The sequence below is a fragment of the Lutra lutra genome, chromosome 6, assembly GCF_902655055.1.
Source record: "Lutra lutra chromosome 6, mLutLut1.2, whole genome shotgun sequence".
Classification (NCBI taxonomy): Eukaryota; Metazoa; Chordata; class Mammalia; order Carnivora; family Mustelidae; genus Lutra; species Lutra lutra.
In genome coordinates this window covers 33635785-33658162 of record NC_062283.1, presented here as the reverse complement: position 1 = coordinate 33658162, position 22378 = coordinate 33635785, and the positions used below count along the sequence as shown (strand labels likewise).

General features: G+C 56.7%; 1 protein-coding gene across 2 annotated transcripts; it reads left to right on the top strand.

Annotated features, from left to right (window-relative positions):
• The first annotated feature begins 3369 nt into the window (after nucleotides 1-3369).
• SPDEF (SAM pointed domain containing ETS transcription factor) lies at nucleotides 3370-21958 on the top strand. Of its 2 annotated transcripts, none has more exons than XM_047735082.1 (7): nucleotides 3370-3779; nucleotides 11627-11690; nucleotides 14393-14857; nucleotides 17007-17204; nucleotides 18700-18747; nucleotides 18873-19019; nucleotides 21157-21958. In XM_047735082.1, the coding sequence occupies exons 3-7, from the start codon at nucleotides 14422-14424 to the stop codon at nucleotides 21333-21335; spliced, it is 1008 nt and encodes a 335-aa protein (XP_047591038.1). In that variant the 5' UTR covers nucleotides 3370-3779; nucleotides 11627-11690; nucleotides 14393-14421; the 3' UTR covers nucleotides 21336-21958. The 2 variants fall into 2 exon arrangements, with proteins under 2 accessions (XP_047591038.1, XP_047591037.1); XM_047735081.1 differs by lacking the exon at nucleotides 11627-11690 and having other exon boundaries at nucleotides 3476-3493; nucleotides 3641-3779; nucleotides 21157-21956.
• The last annotated feature ends 420 nt before the right edge of the window (nucleotides 21959-22378 follow it).

Here is a 22378-nt window from a genome sequence, read left to right as displayed (position 1 = left end):
AAGAGTCCCGGGAAAAAGAGACATCAGGCCAATGTGAGTGGTGTGCCAGCCCCCAGGTCTGGAGGGTGTCCACAACGGGTGGGTGGTATGTGGACGGAGGGAGAAAAAGAGGGGCTATGTTTCACCTGATGGGAGCTGGCCAGAGGAGGAGACCAGCCTGAGGGGTGGGTGTGGGGAGGGTGAAATGTAGCCCAGTAGACCCAGTGACCCACGCCAGGGACCTGGGACTTGACCCTGAGGGGACAAGGGATAGTAACAGAGTGCTATTAGGCACAGGATAATCAAAGAAATCCCAGATTTGAGTTTGAGTCCCTTTCCCAGCATGACCTAGGGCAAGAAATTTTCAACATTCTGGCCTCAATTTCTTTACCTGAGAAATGGGCATAGTTACAGCTCCCTAGAGAGGTTGCTATGGGGAGCTAGATGACACGCACCAGCTGGGTGATAGGTGGTTGGTGGCCAGCAAGACAACGGGACAGGGTATCTCGGTTCATGCGACACTTTCACCAATATTATCTCTCTCCCCACAACAGCTCTGAAAGTTCTCTGGGGACGGGGAGAGGGGGGTTCAGGAGGCTTCAGATACTTGGCCGAAGACATGAAGCTGGCAGGTGACAGAACCTTGTTGCGTATTTGGGTCAAATACTGAGCTGTGTCACAATACTACGCTGGATGGATCAAGGTGTGTCCCCCAGAGTCTCTTCCTGGGGTAAGGACAGTTTATAATTGGCCCTCCCTTCCCCTGGACCCGACAGAGTGTCCTGGGTGGGCACCGAATCTGCCTTGAGCCCATGACTGATGTCTCTCCAAGCAGCCTCTTATCACCTTAGCCCATGTGAGCTCCAGCTGAGCAGATGGAAAGTCCTCTCCTTTATTCCCTCTTGGAGCTTCCCAGCTTCCAGACGCACCTACCCTAGGCTTGGCCAGATAGAAGCCCTGTCCGCCTTCAGCTCAGCTTAGCTTGGTCCATCCATTCAAATCCATCCATCCCTGGAGGGACCTATGAAGTTCTCCCTTGCACTCAGAGCCAGGCTCTACACAGCATTCAAGGGAAGCCTTCCCAAGGTTTTTTGTGGCATGACCAAGTGACTTCTCAAAGCCACCCAGCCACGAGATATCATTTCTGGCTATAAGAGTGTTCTATCTTCATCTGTCTGTCTTCTTTGTCTTAGCTAGGATCAGACTTGGCTTTGAATATTAAAGACTACACTTAACAAAAGCATAAGGTCTATTTCTCTCATAAAATTCCCAACACAGGCAGTCCAGAGCCAGTATGGAGGTTTTATGCTGTCAGTCCTCAGAGACCTGGGCTCCTTGCAGCTCAGTGATCCACCAGCTTATCCTCATGGTCCAAAATGGTAATCAGAATTCCAGCCATCACAGCTGCATTCCATGCAGCGTGATGGAGGAAGGATCAAGAAAAAAGGGGCAAATGGCACAAGCCAGTTTAAGAAATACTGTTAGAAACTGACACGAGGGGCGCCTGGGTGGCTCAGTGGGTTAAGCCGCTGCCTTCGGCTCGGGTCATGATCTCAGGGTCCTGGGATCGAGCCCTGCATCGGGCTCTCTGCTCAGCAGGGAGCCTGCTTCCTCCTCTCTGTCTGCCTGCCTCTCTGCCTACTTGTGATCTCTGTCTGTCAAATAAATAAATAAAATCTTTTTTTTTTTTTAAGATTTTTATTTATTTATTTGACAGAGAGAAATAACAAGTAGGCAGAGAGGCAGGCAGAGAGAGGAGGAAGCAGGCTCCCTGCTGAGCAGAAAGCCCGATGCGGGGCTCGAACCCAGGACCTGGGATCGTGACCTGAGCCGAAGGCAGCGGCTTAACCCACTGAGCCACCCAGGCGCCCCAATAAAATCTTAAAAAAAAAAGAAAAGAAAAGAAACCGACACAAGACACTTCTACTCCGTCTCACAGTCTGGCTGCAAAGGAGTCTGGATAGCCTTCGTTCCAGGTAGCCAAGTCCCCAGTTAAAAATTAGGGGCTTGTTTACTGAGGAAATCAGGAGAATAGCCATTGGGAGTAACTATCTATTTCCGACACCCTGTCCGTCGAAAAAGCATTTTGGGGGGTACTCCTTGTACTTATCCATGTTATAGTACTTAGAGTGTGATTAATACCTTATCTCCTGAGCGTCCAAAAGTGCCCGGCACCTAGAAGCTTCTCCCTACGAGGCAGGGATGTTATTACCCCTGTGTCACAGTGCTGAGAAGCGCACGGGATTCTGCGAGACTGGAGAAGAAGTCAGCCTGCCAGGCAGGGGAGTGGGGCACAGAAAGTCATTCTGGAGGAGGTCCCGCCTGGGCCATCAGGGGTCTTTCTGAGGCCTGTGGTCGTGGCCATTTGTGGACTTCGTATGATCTCCAGCCCATCCTACTTTTTCTGGGGAATGACTGTGGAAACGCATCCTCGCCTTGGTGCCGGTGACAACAGCCAAGAACAGGGCTCTCCGGGGTGAAGAGTCCAACGGGCATTAAGGTGAGGCGGTGAGTGCTGAAGGGCCTAGAATCTTCCCACAGCCCTAGAATGCTCTCACTGTGGGCAGCCACAGGCTCCTCGACGTCAGAAGACAACAATGAGCAGTATCTCAACTGACAGAACCGGGGGAGCAGCGGCTTGGTGCCTTTCTGAGGGGATCCAGAGAAAGGAAGAGCCAACCCCTGCCCTCCAGGGACATCCCTCAGCTGGCCTGGCAGGACGGAGAGGAAGCTGAGAGCTCAGCTATGTGGTCCTCCTAGGCCTCATGGAGGTGGAGGAGCCAAGGGTGGGTACCTCATGGCCTCCAGCTGTCAGGGACTCTTGTTGGAGGGCAAGCTGCTGCTGGCCGGCCCCCGCTCTGGGTCCGGGAGAGTGAGCTACCAATCCTTCCTGAGCACCAGGGCATCATGGGCCTGCACCCATCACAGAGAGTAACGGCCCCTCAGTCCTTTTCCACAGGGTTCTCTGAAGTTCCCTCCATCCCAGACAGTACCTCCTCTAAGAAGCCCTCTCTGACTTGCCTTGCTAGGTGCTTCCACAGCCCTCCACTGATGGTGGCTCTGACTTTCCGCTGAGCTGGCTCGTCTGTTCCCCAGTCATGGCTCCTCCCTTCTAGTGTCCCGTCCCATGTCCCTCTAGATGTATCCCCTGTGCCTTGCACATACTTGGTGTGTAAACTTGGTAGCTATGCATCAGCTAACAAACATGGGTGAGTAAGTGAATGAATAAATGAATGAGTGAATGAATGAATGGGTTTTCTAGCTGCCAGCAGGTAGATCCCCCATCGAGAAGAGGGAGGCCTGCAAGGGTTAACCAGGAGCCCGCCTGTGGTCTGAGGTAAGCAGGGAGCGTATTTGTTCAGGTAAATAAGGAAGGATTACTTATAATGGGAAATCAGGCCTGGCCAACTCTTCATCTCACGGCTGCTTGACTTCCTCCCAGCACATTCCTGCACTGTGCTCGTGTCCACACCGCCTTGCAGACCTGGCCCCCTGAGCCCACCACAGCCTCCATGTAAGCCCCTAGGGCTAGGTCTTGCCACCGTGCCAACAGGTGGTCCTGGGCTGGGGGCAGAGGACTCCCTACGGGGCACAGGGCCCCAAGATCTCAGAGGGAGCCAGGCCCCCAGCGGCCCACCCAAGTACCCACCTCTGCCCCCAGCCCCGCTGGTCTTTGGCCCCACTGGTTCCCCAGATGCCTGGCTGAGACCCAGCAGTGGCCCGCACTACCGACACCTTCTCCTGGCCCCCCAAGGTGGGTGCTGCAGCGGACGACTCCCTGGGCACGAGGCAGCTAACAGGTGAGTCTGATGGGAACCCAGAGCGTGTGGGTGTGGGGGCTTGTCCCTCCCAGCTGTGGGAAGGTGGGTGACAGGGGACAGCACTTGGCATGGACTGCGAGCTCAGAAGTGATCCCTGGGTATTGTTGGTCCGTAATCCGGGTCCTTCACCCTCAGAAGCCCCAGCCCCTGCACAGGTGGCCCATTTGCCTCCCTGGGAGGACCCATGAGCCCGTGGGAGCCCCCAAGGCCATACCTTGAGCCCAGTCCAAACAGCCTGAAGGGAGGCCACTCTCTAGGGGCAGAGCCTCGGCCCCCAAGACATGGCCAGTTCTGCTTGGCTAGTAAAACACAGGCAACCTTTCTGCTCTGCCGGCCGCCGCTGCTCTGCGAAGGGAAGGGTCTACCAGGGGCCCGGCCACAGTGGGCAGGGGCTTGCTGAAGCCCCGAGGCTCCAGGCCAGGCTCTAAGTTGGAGCAGGGGGGCCAGGCCCAGAGCCCAGGGGTTGGGGCAGGGCAATGATGGGCCTAGGACCCTGGTGGTCTGGGCTGCCAGGCAAAGCACCCAGGTTCAAGCACCCAGGGGAGCTGACGGCCTGAGATCCCCAGTCTGGGTGCACTAGGAAAGAAATGGGATGCCCTTGAAGAGTCTCCTTTGTCAGATTCACCAGATGCCTCTTGTGGGGAGAGACGGCGGCGCTGGTGGTGATGACAGGGTGGAAGGCTGAAGGGTCTGGATGTTTGGGGGCTCCCCTGAGGCCGGACAAGGGGTGTGTGTTGGTGGGGGTGTGCGCTAACACGTGCATGGGCATCTATCTGGGGGTGTGTGTTGGGGAGTGGGCAGGGCCACCGAGCAAGCCCTGGATCCCATCACCCACCCAGCGGCCCGTACCCAGGCCACAGGTCCCAAGGGACCTGTCCCCTGTATGACAGCAATGGCCTTTCTCCTTTTCCTTGGCCAAGGCTGGGACCAGGCCTCATTTCCTGCCCCCACCTCCCCAATAAACAGCTTCACAGCAACCCCCAATAAAGCCGCATCTCCCCAGTACCAGCTGCTCTGCTGAGTAACAAAGCAAACAGGCATCAGGCTGCCCCTGGCCTCCGCTGGCGGATGGGATGGGCAGGAGATGGCCCAGCCCAGCTGGGGGTGGGGCCGGAGCCAAGGACTCCTGGCGTGGGGTCTCATCACCCCCCACCCCCCCCACCCCCGACTCACAGAAATGTAGGGAGAAAGACAGCCTCAGCGCCCCCCTGAGGTGGTTGAAGTGTGGAGGAGATGCTCGAGGGCAGGGGGGCGGGAGCGAGGGGACGTAGAAGCCACCCTCTCCTTTGAGAAATGACAGTCATTTCCTCTGCTCCAGGCACCATGGGGGTACCCAGAGGTGAGAACTCAGTCCCTGCTAGACTTGTGTACTGTGAGTTACCTGTTAGAAAATACTGATTATAGGGACGCCTGGGTGGCTCAGTTGATTAAGCAGCTGCCTTCGGCTCAGGTTATGATCCCAGCATCCTGGGATCGAGTCCCGCATTGGGCTCCTTGCTCAGCGGGGAGCCTGCTTCTCCCTCTGACTCTGCCTGCCACTCTGCCTGTGCTCGCTCTCACTCTCACGCTCTCTCTCTGACAAATAAATTAAAAAAAAAGAAAATACTGATTATAATGATAAGGTGTGATAAGATATAATTATATAAATGTATGTAATTATATAAAATATACAGTGTGATGCCATTTGATTGTCACAAGGCCTCTCTGAATGAGATGGAGCTCCTCTGTCCATCAAGCCTGCCGGAATAGGGTAGGTACTCAGTAGGTGCTCAACTGATGATCCGAAATTGCGAAGCTGGCAATAAGTAGAAAAAAACCAGGAAGGGATGCCTGGGTGGCTCAGTTGGTTAAGCATCAGCTCAAGTCATGATCCTGAGGTCCTTTAATAAAGCCCAGCATCAGACTCCCTGCTCAGCGGGGAGTCTGCTTCTCCCTCTGCTCCTCCCCTTGCTCGTGTTCTCTCTCTCTCAAATAAAATCTTAAAAAAAAAAAAAAAAAAGGAAAGAAGAACAAAATAGGAGAAGCCACTTTTTACCACTGAGGTCATTGCAGATGTAAAGTTAATAGCCCTGAAAGAGTTCAGTCCACATTTTGTGCTTAAATGACGTGGTGCAGCTTGAGTGTAACCTGGGGATATCATTTCAGACGGACCTAGGGACAAAGACACTCTGGGTGGAGGGGGCAAGAAGGGATGGGTTTAAGGCCCACCATGGATGACCTTGGGCCAGTCATTTCTCCTCCTTGTACTTGTAGCTGGTTGTCTGTGTAATGAGAAGTTTAGACAAGGGTTTTGCAGGCTGTGTAGGAGTTGGTGGAGGCAGGACAGCCTGCTGGATTTGCCAGCGCTCTAAGATGGGTGTTTTCCCAGCCTTGTCCCCTAGACTGTCTCCTGGCTCTGGCTCCTCCTAGAGGCTAGGGAAGGATGAGTGAGGCCCACAACTGCCCTGGACTGGGCTAGAGAGCAGGATGACCTCAGGTAAGGCCCAGAGGGCCCCCCTTTCTGGCCAACCTCCACTCTTCCCCAGACTCCACCTGTCATCACCTTCTTCCTTTGTTCCTCTCATTCCTCACCCCACTACCTTTCCCTCCCCTCTTCCCGCCCCATCCCCTCACCTGCTCTCAGGTGTCACCTTCCTGAATGTTCAGCCCATCTCAATTCACAAGGAATTTTCATCCACTTTGCCCTTAATCTTCATAACCTCTTAAAGCAAGCTCTTGACAGCCCATTTAATAGGCAGGATCACTGAGTCTCCAAGGAAGCCAAGTCACTTACACCAGTCCCTGAGCTAGAGAGAAAGGAGACGGGGTTCAAAACTGGTCTGGGACCCTCACCCTGCCCCCACTGTCCTCATCCCGTTCTTCGCCCCACCCTGCACCCCCAGCCAAGTGAGCAGCCTGTCAGGTAGAACAACTCTTCCCAAAGCAAACTTTGCACAAGCCGAGTTGCCCTGGGCTCTTCCTGACATTTAATGCTGGGCTCCTTCCCTTGCCTCGTTTGCATGCTCCCTGCTCAGGAGGTACCCCCTGCCAGATTCTCCTCTCCCACCTTTCAGCAGCTGGGTGGGGCCTCCAGACAGGGGCATGGGGGTGGGGGTGGGTGAGCCTCCTCGTCCCTTCTGACCTCTCCTCCCCTGCCAGGGACCCGAGCGTGACTGCTGGGAACCAGACAGACCAGAGCCTACCCAGGACCTTAGTGAGGGACAGTGAGGTCTCTCTGGCCGCCACCAGAACTGGGGAGCCCTGCCTTCTCCCTCCAGCTCTGGAGTTCAGGAGAGGGGACTGGGGTTAACTGCCCGTTAGGGTCTCAGCACCTAGTACTAGTGACATGGGTGGGGCCCTGGGTCTCTCTGCTCTTGGGCAGCAAGATCTTCCCGCCTTGGACTCCCACAGCCCCTTCTCAGGCTCTAGGACAGGAGGGCAATGTGTTCCTGCTGACACCCACAGATGGGGGTAGGCCCCAATAACCCCCTAATTCCCCGCCCATTTAAACCCCCTTCTCATTTTTTAAGATTTTTATTTATTTACTTGAGAGAGAGAGAGAGCATGAGGGGGGAGTGTCAAAGGGAGAAGCAGACTCCCTGCTGAGCAGGGATCCTGATGCAGGACTCCATCCTGGGACTCCAGGATCATGACCTGAGCCGAAGGCAGACGCTTAACCAACTGAGCCACCCAGGCGCCCTTAAGCCTCTTTTTGAAGCAATGTCTGTTCTTAACCTCTCAGGCAGCTCATTCTAGACTTTGATTGTTTTCTGCAATGTTGGAGTGCTTTCCCTTTGTCCTGAACCCCACCTTCCAAGGCCCAAGGTGTGCTCCCTGGCCCCGTGATTAGGGCTGAAGGCACATTTTCTCCCTCAGCCCTGTCAAGATTTTATGGGTTTCCCAACCCGAAAGCTGCCTTTCCAGTGCTGTGCCTGGCCTGGGGGCAGCTGCCGAGGCACATGAGATGAGAGAGGAGGGGAATAAATGTGTTCACACACCTCTGGGAGATTGCAAAGTCTGTCCTGCCAAACCCCAGAGACACAGTCGTCTTTGAGTCCCCATGTCACCGACAAGGAGGCTGCGAGGATGAACCACAGTGCCATGGCAGAAGCCGGGTGCAGCTCTGTGTTCTCACACCTCCGGGGACCCAGCTGGCAACGAAGGGCTGCCCAGCCAAGGCAGGAGCGTGGGGACCCTGAGCGAGGGCAAAGGAGCTTGAAGGGGTGCTGGGACATGAACTTTATTTACGCCAGGCATGCTCCATGAGGGGTTGAATGGAGAAGTGATTTGCAGTTTCTGTAAAGCCCTGAAAGTCAAGCAAGACTTGAACTTGACCTGGCTGAAAACTGGGGCTGTGGCCTGACCGACCACACTAGCATCGGTGACTCCAAGCCCTGGACTTGTCTGGGCTGGGGTCTCTGGTGGCTGTGTGAAGTGGGCAGGGGATGCTGCTAGGGTGAGACCCCACTTGGCGGGTGATCTGTGAGACAGCCTGATCGGAAGGCAGGGCCGAGTCTCTCAGAGGAGGGAGGATGTGGGGGGGGCGGTGCACAGCCATACCCTTATTCTGCCAAATGTCTGCCACGAATTGGGGTCCACCTCTGTTTCTCCATCATCTTCCTTCCAAGCCAAGCTGAGGGGCAAGATGGGGGCATAGGATCATAGAATCTGGACAGTATCTGGGTTAGAAAAGCCCTGAGTGATGACTCCCCCGCTTCAGAGAACTGAAGAGGGCCCCAGGCACTGTCCAAGGCCTCACACACAGCATTAACAGAGCCTGATGGGACCACATCTCCAGATGCTGAGGCCACACCCCCTCCCCCTTATGAGCAAACTCAAATACAGGGGAGAGCTTGGGGCTGAGCTGGGTTCCTGCCCCTCCAGGCTGCAGCCCTCCATGCCACCCAGAGCTGCTTTCTAAGGGACTGGGTCAGCGGGTGGCCTCAGCAGAAGTGACAGGTGTGGGCAGCTGGGGAGACCCTCCGGGCTGGGAGCTGCCAAGTCCCAGCACCAAGTGCAAAGAGAGAAGTGCTCAGTCACCATGGTGCCCATGTCTGTCAGGTGGGAGAGATAGTGACTACCCCACAGGGTGGCTGTGAGAGCCCCACAAAGCAGCTTACTTAGTTGGCCTTCGCCTTGTCTCAGAAAGGGTCACAAGCGATGTCAGTGAGGCTGTGTGTCTGGACACCAGTGGTCCCTGATTCCTAGAGCCTCACCCCCACCCCCAATTCTCCACACACACCTCCTGGGCCCGATGACTGGCTCCTCAGCCTTCCAGAGAGGAGGGCTCCTGGGAAAGTGAGGCCTGTGGCTTGCACGAGTCTGGGATCTGAGGAGGTGGGAGAAAGCCAGGAGGCCTAGAAGAAACCTGCCTCCCCTGCTCTCACGTCCAGCCCAAGATAGGCAAGTTCTCCCCCCAGCCGCCCCCCAGGGACCCACCTCCCTTCTTCCTACCATTGGAGACCCCAGGGGCAGCAGGTGCGTGGGGAGGGGCACAATGGTGTGTTGGAGGAAAGCTGGGGCTGCCCGGAGGTGGCAAGCCTGGGACACCTTCCTGGGTAGGAAGGAAGCCTGTCCCGTGCAGAGAGGGAGGACTCCGAACAGTGGGGTGGTCAGTAGGGAGGAGGTTGGGTTCTTTTCTTGGGCCCAACTTGTTTGAAGAGCAATTTAAAAGGGCAAGGGAGATGGGGTTTTGTGGAGGGAGGAGTGTGGGGGATAGGAGGAGGAGCAGAAGAGTGAGAAGGTAGAGGGGAGAGACTGGGTCCAGACTCAGGGAAGGTTCAGAGAATCCAAACACGTTGCTCAGTCCGGTTGTGGGCACTGGCTGCGGACTCCCTCTGCCCTGGGCAGTCCCGGCTTCTCTCCAAGGTGCTGACCAGCCAACTGGGGGGCTGGTCTGAGTACCCCGGCCCACACTGCATGGCTCCTGGCCAGGCCCTAGTCACACATCCCAGAGTCCCCTGGCTCTCCCATTAAAGGAGGCCCTTGCCTGGAAGGAGAGAGGGACTGACGGCCAGGACAGTGGGCCGCAGTGGGGAAGCCTTAGTGGGTCTGCCCCCACAGTGGAGAAGGGCCACCTCAGCTCAGTGGCAGGCACTGGTTACCCCCTGCCCCACCCATTCTCCTTGATGCTCCCTCACTGGGGTCTGCAGCCAGGGTCCTGGGCTCTGGGTAGCCGGAAGTCGGGTATCAGGATTGAGGTAGAGGTTCAAGAACATTTGTCCCACCCACAGTCCCTAGCCGGGGTGAGATCTGGGAGCCTGGACGGAGCAAGGTGTGGGAGATGGGCTCGGGCAGAGGAGACGCAGACCACAGACGGGGCAGTGGCAGGAGACAGCTGCTACAAATCTCTAACTCTGGGTCCCTCTGGCCTCTCTCCTTGATCTGTCTTCCTGAGGGAGTGGGAGGTGCTGAGAGAAGGGGCTAATCCCTCTGGCCACTGCCCCCTGAATCTGGGCCTCGGCCTCCACCAGCTGTTACCAAACTTTCTTTGTCTGGAGTCTGAGCCAGAGCCTCTGGGGCAGAAGGGAGCCAGGACATGCTGAGCCTTAATCCAGACATGTGGTTTAATCCAGAAAAGATCAGCTCGAGGTTTGGGAGCTGGAGGCATCACTCAGGAGATGGACATTACCTTGGGCCTGGCAGAGGCTGGTAGGAGGGCCAGGCCTGCCGTCCTAAGGATGTGGATCAAACACAGGGTTTGTCCCAGGGCCCTAGTCCTATGGAGCCATGGCCTGAGGGTCAGTAGGCCCCCAGTTTGGTCCGAGCTCTGCCATGATGGTGGGCACGTCCTTGCCACTCTCTGAGTGTCATTTTTCCCAATGCACATGTGTGCATGTCTTCTTGGGCGAGTAATCACCTGAGAACATAATCATGGCTGAATTGCATGGTGCAGCTGGGGAGAGCTGGGAAGTCAGAGGAGGAACCTGTTGTGGGGGGCTTCCTGGGGGAGGAGGGCTTTGTGCTGAGTTGTGATCAGAGGGAAGGGGCATTTTGGGCAGGGGGATGGCAGCACAAGAGAAAATAGCCATGTTGTGCCCACAGCACAGGGGAGAGGGGACCAGGGGAGAAATGTCATTGTCATTAGAACCTGGATATGGTCACCATGTTGATCAATCCCTGGTTCTGGTCCAGACCCTGCCTCTTACCAACAAAAGAATCCCTTCCCCATATGTGATCTACAAAACGGTCACATAATGTATGGTCCCTTCCAACTCTGATCATCTGGGCTGGGTAGGAGGTTGGCTCAGAGGTGGGTACCTGTCACTAGAATGGTGCAAGGCTGGCCATGGGGAGCCATGGAAGTTTCTTGAGCACAGGGGTGACCAATGAGGAATGTTGAAGGAAAATGAGCTTGACAGTGGGGTGGATTGAGCCGAGGGGAGGTAGGAATGGAGGATCAAGTGACCCAATCAGAAAGTGGGCAGGACTCTGGGAAAATGGACCAGTCAGAGCAGAAGCCTCAGAGGGAATGTGGCACAATGAGCAGAGCCTGCGTGGGGCCAGTTGGGGACTTCAGGCAAGCTGCCTAAGATCTCTGAGCCGCACTGTCCACATCTATAGCCTGGGGCTCTCGAGCCCATGTCCCTCAGGGCTAGGGGCAGTAAGGGGGATAATGGGCATGAATGCTCAGGGCATAGGCGGTGCCCTCCTGAGTCTGGCCCTGGAGCCTGGAGGAGAGAGTGTGGTAGGCTGGGCACCCAAGCCCCCAGCTCCCTGACCAAAAAACCAAGGTCCCCCCAGATCTGGGCTGCCGGGGTCAGAGCTTTCCCCACCACCTCCCCAGTTGTGGACATTCAGATCTTTCCTCCCACCACATGGTTAATTTTCAACTTATTTTTCCCCAGGGAGGTATTGGGAGCTGGGACCAAGACTTGGTTGGGAGCAGGTTCCTTGGCATTTAGCTGAAAGGTGAGGGGGGAGCTGGAATGTAGGGTGGGGAGGAAGTGGGAATTCTCTGCCATGAAGGAGCCCTGGGCCGGGAGTCCCAAGACCTGGATGCAAATCCCTTAGGTCTGTGCACCTTCACTTCCCTATCCACAGACTAGGAATGAGAATAGGGCCCAGGCTGCCTCTCTCCAGGGAGGGATGGATACAAGGGCGCTCACTCAACATGTCAGGGCCATGTCATCATGTCCTTACTGAGTGAATGCTGCCACCCGCACTGCCCATTCATCCTCACTGACCCCTCAGGCCATGGTGCCCCGAAACCCAGCAGCTGCCTCCCATCCTACCTGTGGCTGTGGCCAAGCAAACAGGAGGGCCATGAGAGAAGCGTGTTCTCCTGCTTCTTGGAAAAGCTCCCGTCTTCCTGGCATATGGCCCAGGGTGCTGGCAGAGACTGTCCTAACGTGGCAGGCATGGGAGCTCTGGGGACGTGGATGGGGCGGGAGGCAGGTAGGGGTGATGAGGGAGGGGTGGGGGGCTGAGAGGGGCTCTCGGCTCTCCAGGGGTGGGGCCCCCTGGGGGGAGGGCATGAGCGCAGGCCGGGGTGGGGACCCAGGAGCAGAGCGGGCTGTGGGCGCTGCCTAGATAAATAATGTTGGGCCCACAGCACACATGTGTGTTTGCACAGAAGGCCTTGAAATGATTCCAGGCCTGCCCTCTGTCCCCTGCAACCCCAGTCCCCCTCCTTCCCTGCTCACCCCACTCCACCCTGACCTTTCCTTCCTTGTCACTTAAAGGAGCCCTTGAAAGGGAGAGTCAAAATCAAAGGAAACACCCTTCTCTCTTGCTGGCATTCTCTCTGCCACAGGAAACTACGCGGTTGCCATGTACAGTTGGGAAGGTTGGGCACTGCACAAGGGAGGGGAGAAGAGGGAGTTGAAATCCCACTTGGGCTCCGCTCACCCAACTGCTATCCAGAGAGAAAGGTCACCCTGTGCTGAGATATTTGAAGGTGTGGAATGGACTAACAGCAGCCCTAGAGATGCCAGAAGTGTCTTCCCAACTGGGCTCTTTAGGGCAAATGAACACCAAGGCTAAGCAGGTCAATCCCAAAGCATGACTCACGATGGGCAGGGAGCCTCCCTCCCAGTCCCAGCGTGGCACAAGAAATGCCCCCAGGAGAGCTTACCAGTCCTTTGATTAAAGCCTCTCCCTCTTACTGGCCAGAGGCCTTTAAAGCAGCAATTCTCAAATGTGAACAAATATAGAATCACCCCCCAAGGCCTGTTGAAATGCACTGCTGGGCTTCCCCCGGCTTCTGATTCAGTAGCTCTGGGGCAAGCTTGAGAATCTGCATTTTTGCCAAGTTCCCAGGGGGTGCTGTCGCTGCCGGTCCAGGCACCCCACTGTGAGAAACACTGCCTTCCGAACACGAACACACGTTAATTCAGCCTTAATGTGTTTTTCTGTTCCTTTTGTCTGTGCTGATTTTACTGAGGGCGCATATATGTTGATGATCTTCCACGGGGACTTATTCTTGAGTCCCGGGTGCACAGATCATAGGAACAGCCCAGAAGCCTGGCTGTCTTGGTGTATGTACATCTGACTTCCCCAAGCTGCCAGCTCCAATATGGGGTTCAGAGAGAAAGGGCCTAGAGGCAAAGCGTACTACATGACTGATGGGAAAAGAGGCCTCTAGCTGTGTGTTGAGACCAGGGGTACACCCCTGGGGGGCCTTGGGGCAGTAGAAGGAGGCAATGTGTGAGTCGCTGGGGGCCTCCCTCGCTGGGGAACCAGAGCATGGGTCTTCTCTCCAGCCCCTGATCTCGTCCATCCTCCCCACCCCCACTGCTCTGTTCCCACACCAGCAAACCCCCTCCCCACCACCCCTACCTCTGTGTTGGGCAAGAGGAAATGAGAGAGCCCTGGGAGCTGGGAGGGGCTGGGGCAGCATCTCTGGGGAGGATGAGGTGGGGTGGGGACCAGAAACCCAGTCCTGAGTGGGTGTGGTGGTGTTCGGTCCCAACCTCAGTGGTGTTCAGCTGGAAATTTACCCACACCCCCCAGATGGCCCTGTGGGAGGGGAAGGGGGGGGTTCTTCCTCCCTGACTTGCGAGGGGATTCTACCCCATCACACCCCTCACTTGCTCCTTTCTTCCTTCCTTCACCTAGAGGTGAAGGTGATGGTGACTTTCTCCCTTCCCCACCCTCTTTAAGGGAAGGATAAAAGAAAACAAGCTCTGCTATAGCAGGAAAGATTGAGGTTAGATCTCAGAAGGAACTTTCTCTCCAAGGCAGTGGACTGGGCTCTGGGCATGGGCTGGTCCAGGGATAGAGGCCCAGACATTAAAGACTCCTTGTCCAGGCCTCAGTTTGCTCACCTACCAAATGGGGCTAATCATGCCTTCCCTGGTGAGGCTTCAGTGAGGTCAAGAACCTCAGAAGGTTGTTTTAAGCGTGCCACGTGGGTAAAGATTTGCTGCTTTCAGCCGCTCTGGCTTCCTTGGGGAGTGAGGGAGCTGTCCGTTTATACCTCACTGTCTTTCTCAGCCAGAAGCCAATCTGCCCAGCCCTGTCCTAACTGCCCAATGACCCGGAAGCCCCAGCTCTCTCCCAGGCCCAGCCACTGCCCACTGAGCCCCTCATCCCCGTAACCAGCTTAGTGGCCCCCAGGGGGGATGGGGAAGCAGCCAGAACCTGATCCCCATCCTCTCTTCTTTCCGCAGACACAGCCACTGGCCCAAGCGACAGCGGCATGGGCAGCGCCAGTCCCGGCCTGAGCAGCGTGTCCCCCAGCCGCCTCCTGCTGCCCCCCGACACTGTGCTGCGGACAGGCCTGGAAAAGGAGGCCGCAGGGGTGGCGGGGCCCGAGACACGGGACTGGAGCCCCAGCCCGCCGGCCACGCCTGAGCAGGGCCTGTCCGCCTTCTACCTCTCCTACTTCGACATGCTGTACTCTGAGGACAGCGGCTGGGCCGCCAAGGGTCCCGGGGCCAGCGCACGGGAGGAGCCGTCCGAGGAGCCTGAGCAGTGCCCAGTCATCGACAGCCAAGCCGCCGGAGGGAGCCTGGACTTGGCACCGGGGGGGCTGACGCTGGAGGAGCACTCCCTGGAGCAGGTGCAGTCCATGGTGGTGGGCGAGGTGCTCAAGGACATCGAGACCGCCTGCAAGCTGCTCAACATTGCTGCTGGTGAGGCCTCCCTCGGGGCCGCCTCCGGGAGGTTGGGCACAAGCTGGGCGGAGGTCTCGAGGTTGCGGGGGTTGGCAAGGGTACTGTCTGCGGCGCTGTGGCCACCACCACCTCCCCCCGCCCAGCCTCAGCAGCCCCAGGGGTGCTGGTGATTCTGTACCTACGGGTGGCCCATAGCCTATAGCAGCTGGGTGCCTGGGGGAGGTTCTGACCCTCTCTGTGCCCCGACTACCAGGGGCAGTGCACCTGAGCTCTATACCATCCAGCCCACCACCTCCTGCTGGACTTCTCTCCACGTTCTCCTCATTTACTCGGCTCCAGCCACACCGGCTCTTCACTGCTCCCGCGACACTCATACCTCAGGACCTTTGCATCTTCTGGTCTCTCAATCTAAAACGCTCTTCCCCCAAATATTTACTTGGCCCACCCCTTGCCTCCTTCAGATCTAGACTCAATGGCACTGTTTTGAGGAGGCTTTTCCTGATGCTTCTATTGAATTTACTGTCCAGACACCACCTGATTCCTCCTCCCTGCTTTCTCTCTCCCGTTGCATGTACTGATACCCTGCGTATTTTATTGATTGACCGTATTTGCTGTCTGTCTCCCCCGCTGGAATGTACACACCCTAAGGGTAGGGATTTTCCTTTGCTGTGTTCATGGCTACATCCCCAGGTCCTAGGATGGCACCTTGCACATAGTAGATGCTCGATAAACAGTAGTTTCTTAACATGCCAGGCCCTGTTCTAGCATGATGAGGGGGGTGGATTAGGTGGTGAACACCGCACAAGGGCCCCCTTCTTCAGGAAGCTGACATTACAGCGAGGGAAACGGATCAGAGATATGGAGATAAATGTGTCCCTGGTCCGGTCGTCATGAGGGCTCTGATAAGGAAGGGGCACTAGGAACACAGGCACCTGTGTACCTGTCGCAGGCTGGGAAGTGTGGTTATGGCACTGATGCTGTGGGCCTCCAGCCTCCTGTTCCTGCACTGTCCCTCCAGCTTTGGGCAGACCTGACCCATCTCCTTGGGTGCTAGGTCCCGGCCTTTGAGCATCGAGGTCTCAGCTGCTTTCAGGCATCCCTCAGGCCCAGCCCTTCCTCCTCAGAGTCATCCTGGACCCGCACGCGTCCCCCCAGACCATCTCAGCTGGTGTGCCCCCGCTCCCTGCCCCAGGCAGCTCTTGCCCTACCCCCATCGTCTTCCAGTTACCCGATGCTCCTGCCGGTCCCCACTGCTGGAGGTTTTCCCATGGTGCCTCCTTTCCCACACTGGGCTGAGGAGGGGCCTGCCCTCTGAACAATGGGGACAGAAACAAATTGCTTTGACCCTGGGAAGGAAAACGAGTTTATTAAGTGGGGGTAGCCCAGCCTGCAGGTCACCTAGCTGGGGCACCAGCTTAGACCAGAGTGTGCACTTAGAGGCCCCAAGCAGCCCGGCCTCCCCCCATGTGTCCTGCAGGGCTCAGCCCAGAGCAGCTCCCCAGGGGGACGTCCAGGACCTAACCAGTGATTCTCTTCCTGGCCTCTGAGGCCTATAGCTACCCCCGGTGGCTTGATGCCCTGCCATTTATTCATTCAGTGCAGACACATTGAGCAGCTACTATGTACCCAGCCCCTTGCTGGGTGTTGGACAAGGGGCTAGTACTCTCTGTGCCTCAGTTTCCTCATCTGTAAAACGCAGCACAGTTTGGGGTTGTAGGACTACTCTCTAGATGTTTGTTTGTTTGTTTGTTTGTTTTTCTGGTTTCTTGAAGGGTTTGGGGAAGGCAAGAGGCAGCTGGGAGATAAACTCAGGTGTCTGGTTTAATGTCACTAATGTCACTCTCCCCTCCAGGACTGGGGCTTCCTGAAAGGCCCCTTGGAGGGCCTGGAGGGGTCAGGAAGACTTGAGGTCCTGGTGAGGTGGGGGGTGCAGAGGCCCCAGGCTACCCTGCCCTGAGCCAAGTTTGTTTTTAGGGCCCTGGCTGCTCCCTCCCGCTCCCCTCTCTTCTCAGGTGCCCCCTCCACAGGCCTGTCTGGTCTGGTCTGTTCTCACCCCCGGAGCCTCTGGTCCTGGCCCCAAGCTGCTTCCAGTTCCCAGGGGCGCCCCACGAGATGCAGGCGATGCCCTCCGCCTGCCCGTGGAACTGAGGGAGTGTCTCTTGCCCAGACCCCGTAGACTGGAGCCCTGGCAACGTGCAGAAGTGGCTCCTGTGGACGGAGCACCAGTACCGGCTGCCGCCCGTGGGCAAGGCCTTCCAGGAGCTGGGGGGCAAGGAGCTGTGTGCCATGTCAGAGGAGCAGTTCCGCCAGCGCTCTCCTCTGGGTGGCGACGTGCTCCACGCCCACCTGGACATCTGGAAATCAGGTGGGACATGGCCTGGGAGAGCAGCGCCTCCCAAGCTCCAGGTCCGGGACACGGAGTAGGGGGGACTGGGGGTGGGGGCAGTCGGTCCAGGACACTAGGCAGGCTTATTGGCTGCTGGGGCAGCAGCTGCTTGCTCCCAGTCTGGGCTCTGTTCTAAATCTCAGTCCCCCTGGCAACTGCCTCCAGGGATCCTGGACGAACTCTCCAGCCTCGACCAGCTCCCAGCCCCCCTCAAGCCCACAGAACTTAGGGCAGGGAATGGGGGAAGTTAGAAGGCAGGAGTTTCATTCTGGGAACACGGACGGCATAGTTGATGGGGACCGTGGGTACTATGAGGTCCCTCTTTGTCCTTTTTTTTTTTAAAGTTCATCTGTTTATTTTGTGCTGTTTCTCATTAAACAAGTAGTGAGGTAATACATGTGCATGATTTCTAAAAAGACCATAGTGGGGCGCCTGGGTGGCTCAGTGGGTTAAAGCCTCTGCCTTCGGCTCAGGTCATGATCCCAGGATTCTGGGATCGAGCCCCGCATCATCGCATCATCGGGCTCTCTGCTCAGCAGGAAGCCTGCTTCCCCTCCTTCTCTCTCTGCCTGCCTCTCTGCCGACTTGTGCTCTCTGTCTGTCAAATAAATAAATAAAATCTTTAAAAAAAAAAAAAGACCATAGTGAGGGGCACCTGGGTGGCTCAATCAGTTAAGCGTCTGCCTTTGGCTCAGGTCATGATCCCAGGGTCCTGGGATTGAGCCCTGCATCGGGCTCCCTGCTCGGAAGAGAGCCTGCTTCTCCCTCTTGCTCTGTCTACCACTCCCCCTGCTCGTACTGTCTCCCTCTTTCTTTGCCAAATAAATAAATAAATAAAATCTTTAAAAAGACAATAGTGAAAAATAATACCATGAAAAGTAATTTTCCCGCTCACTCCCGACCCCCCAGGCCCCCTCCCCAGAGGCAAACACAGTTACCTGTTTCCTGGGCACCTTGCTGGGGAGAGTCTATGCACACAGCGAGCAAACACACACGTGAGGTTTTCACCCCTTTGTAACATAAATAGCTCCAAAGAATCGCACTGTTCTGCGCTCTGTGTATCTTGGATCTTGTTCCCGCATCAGCATCTCTACATCCGCCCTATTTCTAAAGGCTGGGTGCCATCCCCTTAATGTTTAAATCGTCTCTCATCCCACCGGATGTCCTGGGCAGAGCTATGAGCTTTGGAAGAGACAGTGCTTGCTGAGAGTCAAGGCCCCTGCCCTTGGGCATGGGACCCACCCATATGACCAGTGGAGACCAGTGTCCCACCCCAGCCCAGGGGCAGGCAAGTGTACGGGCAGTCCTAGCCAGGCAAGAGCCAGGCGGTGAGGGGGGCAGGAGCCCACTGCCTCCACGCCCCGTTTGCTTGGCCACAGGGGGTGGTTGCTATGGCCCCACAGTCCCACCCAAGCCCCCTCCTCCACCCTTGGAGTCGGCCCTGGGTCTCCAGCCTTCTCTCCCTGCCCTGCAGCGGCTTGGATGAAAGAGAGGACTTCTCCCGGGACCATCCACTACTGTGGTGAGCCAGGGCCCGCAGGGTAGAGGGGGAGGGGTCTGGGGTCTGGGGGCGGGGCTTGAGGGATGGCTGTCCCTGAAGCAGGCGGCCTCCGCCGCCGCTCACCGTCACCCTACCCGGCTGCCCAGCCTCCGCCAGCGAGGACAGCTGGACCGACAGTGAGGTGGACTCCTCCTGCTCCGGGCAGCCCATCCACCTGTGGCAGTTCCTCAAGGAGCTGCTGCTCAAGCCTCACAGCTACGGCCGTTTCATCCGGTGGCTCAACAAGGAGAAGGGTGAGTCGGGGGCCTGGGCGGGGACCAGGGGCGGGCGCTGCTGGCCTCCTGGCGCCAGACACAGGGGAGGGCTGGGGATTGGGCAGAGAGGCTGCATGACCCCCACCGTGGCCCTGAACTCCGGACACGGGGCCATTCGGGCCTGGCCCGGCAGGCTGTGCGCGTTCGCGTCCGAACCGTCTCCTGGCCGCGCCCTGTCTTGTTTAGGACACCGGCTCCTCACGGTGCCCAGGACATGCTAAGGCTGGGACTTGGACACAGTCTTTGCCTGCAGCACATTGTTAGCTTCACCGGGGAGACCGCTGGGGTCCAGCGAGAAACCCCATGCGAGCCGCATAGGCCGTATTAGACTTCTCCATAATCCCATTATAAACCTTTTTTAATAGGTGAATTTAATTTTAATACTACTTTTATTTAATCTTCTATTATAAATTATTAAAATTTCAACATATAATCAATATAAAATTATTAATGAGATATTCTAAGTCTTCAAACTCTCATGTGTATTTTATCCTTACAGTCTATCTCAATCATATTTGCCAGATTTCAAGTGCTCAAGGCCACATATTACCTCATTGGACAGGACTAGATGTGTGTGTGTGTGTGTGTGTGTGTGTGAGAGAGAGAGAGAGAGAGAGAGAGTGTTGGAAAACACTCAGAGTCAAGAAATCTGGGTTTTAGTCCCCATCCTATCATCTGTAGCTGGGGGTACTGGGACCTCAGTCTTCTTATATGGAAAATGGACTGGGTCCATTCATCCAACAACCACTCATTGAATACTTCCTCTGTGCCCACTCGCCTGGGCAACATTTATGGAGAATTAGTGTCCTCATGGTCTAGGGAGGATTTGGCTGCACCCCATCCTTGAGGGACCTGCAGTATTGTGGGAAAGCTAGCCGTGAAAGGAGCTGGCCTACAGAGCATGGCAGGGCTGTGACAGGGTGGTGAGGGCAGCTGTGCCTTGGTCCAGGAGGACTTCACGGGGGCAGTGACTTGGGCTGAGTGGGAAGGATGAACGGGGCTAGAGGGGGGTAGAGAGAAGTTCCTACACAAGAGGCTGTAACCCTCGCGTATATTTGAAACTTAATGTGAGCCGGTCTTCAGGGATAGACCATGATAGACTTCCAGGGGAAGGAGATCAAGGGAGGGTGGGGTGATCTGGGAAGGCTTCCTGGAGGGGGTATGCTGATCTGGGTTTTTCCCAGGAGACCTGGGGTGTAAACCATGTAATAGTTCCTCTCAAGGGGCAGCTCCTTCACGCTCCACTGTAAGCTCTTTCTGTCACCACTCAAAAATGGTAGTCACTACAGCCCCCTCCACCAACTAGAGAAAGGGGACAGCTTCTTTTTTTTTTTTTTTAAGATTTTATTTATTTATCTGACAGACAGAGATCACAAGTAGGCAGAGAAGCAGGCAGAAAGAGAGGAGGAAGCAGGCTCCCTGCTAAGCAGAGATCCCGATGTGGGGCTTGATCCCAGGACCCTGGGATCATGACCTGAGCCAAAGGCAGAGGCTTTAACCTACTGAGCCATCCAGGTGCCCTAAGGGGACAGCTTCTAATGGTAGAATATGGCAGAGCCAGGCTTCAAACCCAGGTCAGCCCGGCTCCAAATCCTCTGAATGGATCCTACCAGAAAGGGCAGTGCTAGCTTAAGTGTCTGAGGCTGGCAAAGAGGTCTTTCAGGCTTGGGAACTGCTGGGGAAGGCGGCCAGCGCGGGGGCAGTGGTGGGGGTGTGGATGACCTTGACAGATGAGGCGTGGGCACAACACAGAGCCCTGCAGGGCTTTTGGATCAGGTGTACCAACCCCACAGCTGGAGCAGAGGCTGGCAGGGGCCAGGCCCTCAGGGCCCCAGATAACCCAACAACGGACGCAGGCTCACCCTGCACTCAGGAGGTGAGGAACTCCAGGTAGCATTTCCCACTTTATTGGGCCCTGTGACCCACTCTGCACAGATGTCTTTGACCCTCACCGCAACCTTGGGAAGAGGTCTTATGTTCCCACAGCCCCCGGACTCCCGCCCCCCGCCCCCCAGTCTGGCCCTTGCTCCCAGTCAACACTGGCCCCCTTGGCTTTCTGAGTCTGACCTATTGGTTTCGATCTTTTGCCCTCCTGCCATGCCCCCCCCCCGCCCAGGCATCTTCAAAATCGAGGACTCCGCCCAGGTGGCCCGGCTGTGGGGCATCCGCAAGAATCGGCCTGCCATGAACTACGACAAGCTGAGCCGCTCCATCCGCCAGTATTACAAGAAAGGCATCATCCGGAAGCCGGACATCTCCCAGCGCCTCGTCTACCAGTTTGTGCACCCCATCTGAGGGCTGCAGGCCAGGCCAGGCCTTAGGCAGGCCAGGCCTTAGGCCTGAAACTTGCCCTCACTAGCCCTCCCTCCTGCCCGCCCCTGCCTCTGCTGGAGCTGCAGGAGAGGGCAGTCTGCTGGCACTGGAGTCCAAGGTCAGGGAGGCGGCAGCCCACAGCTCCCAGGGGTCTAAGGGAGCTCTCTGGAGCCCAAGGGACCCCAGGGTGGCGGTGCTTCCTCCTCGGGTCTGACTGCTCACATGCCCGGTCCTCTGGAGGATGGAAGAAGGATCCAAGCCATCCTCAGTATTCACGGCTCCCCGGGGAAGGCTCTGACCCTTGGATTTCCAGAGAGGAGCCAGCCAAATGGCTAATGACTTAGCCAAGGCCACTCGTAGTCCAGTGCTCCCTGCCACCCATTCTGCACCATGCTCTGCGTGGTGCTGGGACACGTCTGCCTCCTGCATTGGGAAGCCAGGGGTGCTCCTGGAAATGGGTAATAAAGATACTAGAGAACCAACACGGCAGTGTCTGTGCAGCAAGTGAGTGGCACAGCCCCGAGGCCACCAATTCTCAGAGTCATTGTGGTCACAGTGCCCTTGGGGTGGTCAAAGGAGGCTTCCTGGGGGAGGAGGCATTGAGCTGAGCCTACAAGGAAAGGGATCGTTGATTGGTAGAAGCTGTGGGAGAGAGGCAGTGAGCCATCAATGGCCCTCATCTCCCCTCCCAGGTGGGGGCCCAAAGGATGGAGCAGGACTGGAGCTGGAGGGGACTTGCAAGGGGACCCTGAGCCTCTGTCTCTGCTTGGCCAACCCCGGGGGCTCTGAGACGGGACAGTAGGGTGCAGGGAGGGTGGGCTCTTCAGCCCCTGCTGTGGGACCCTGGCTCTGCAGCAGCAAACTAGATGGAAGAGAGATTGGCTTGTTTGCGGTGTCCCTCTCTTGGTGGGAGTCATGGACCTCTGCGACGCCCCCTGTGAAGCACCCCACACAGATGGGGAGCGGTGGGGGTCAGAGTCCTGTGCACTGGGGTAGATGGGGACCTCCCACCCACTCTCCGGGAG

Bases quoted from the DNA above. Each gene is read 5' to 3' on its own strand.
- SPDEF (XM_047735082.1), top strand. From the start codon at position 14,422: ATGGGCAGCGCCAGTCCCGGCCTGAGCAGCGTGTCCCCCAGCCGCCTC. The intron at 14,858-17,006 runs GTGAGGCCTCCC...TCTCTTGCCCAG, and splicing joins GCTGCTCAACATTGCTGCTG to ACCCCGTAGACTGGAGCCCT. The intron at 19,020-21,156 runs GTGAGTCGGGGG...CCCCCCGCCCAG, and splicing joins GTGGCTCAACAAGGAGAAGG to GCATCTTCAAAATCGAGGAC.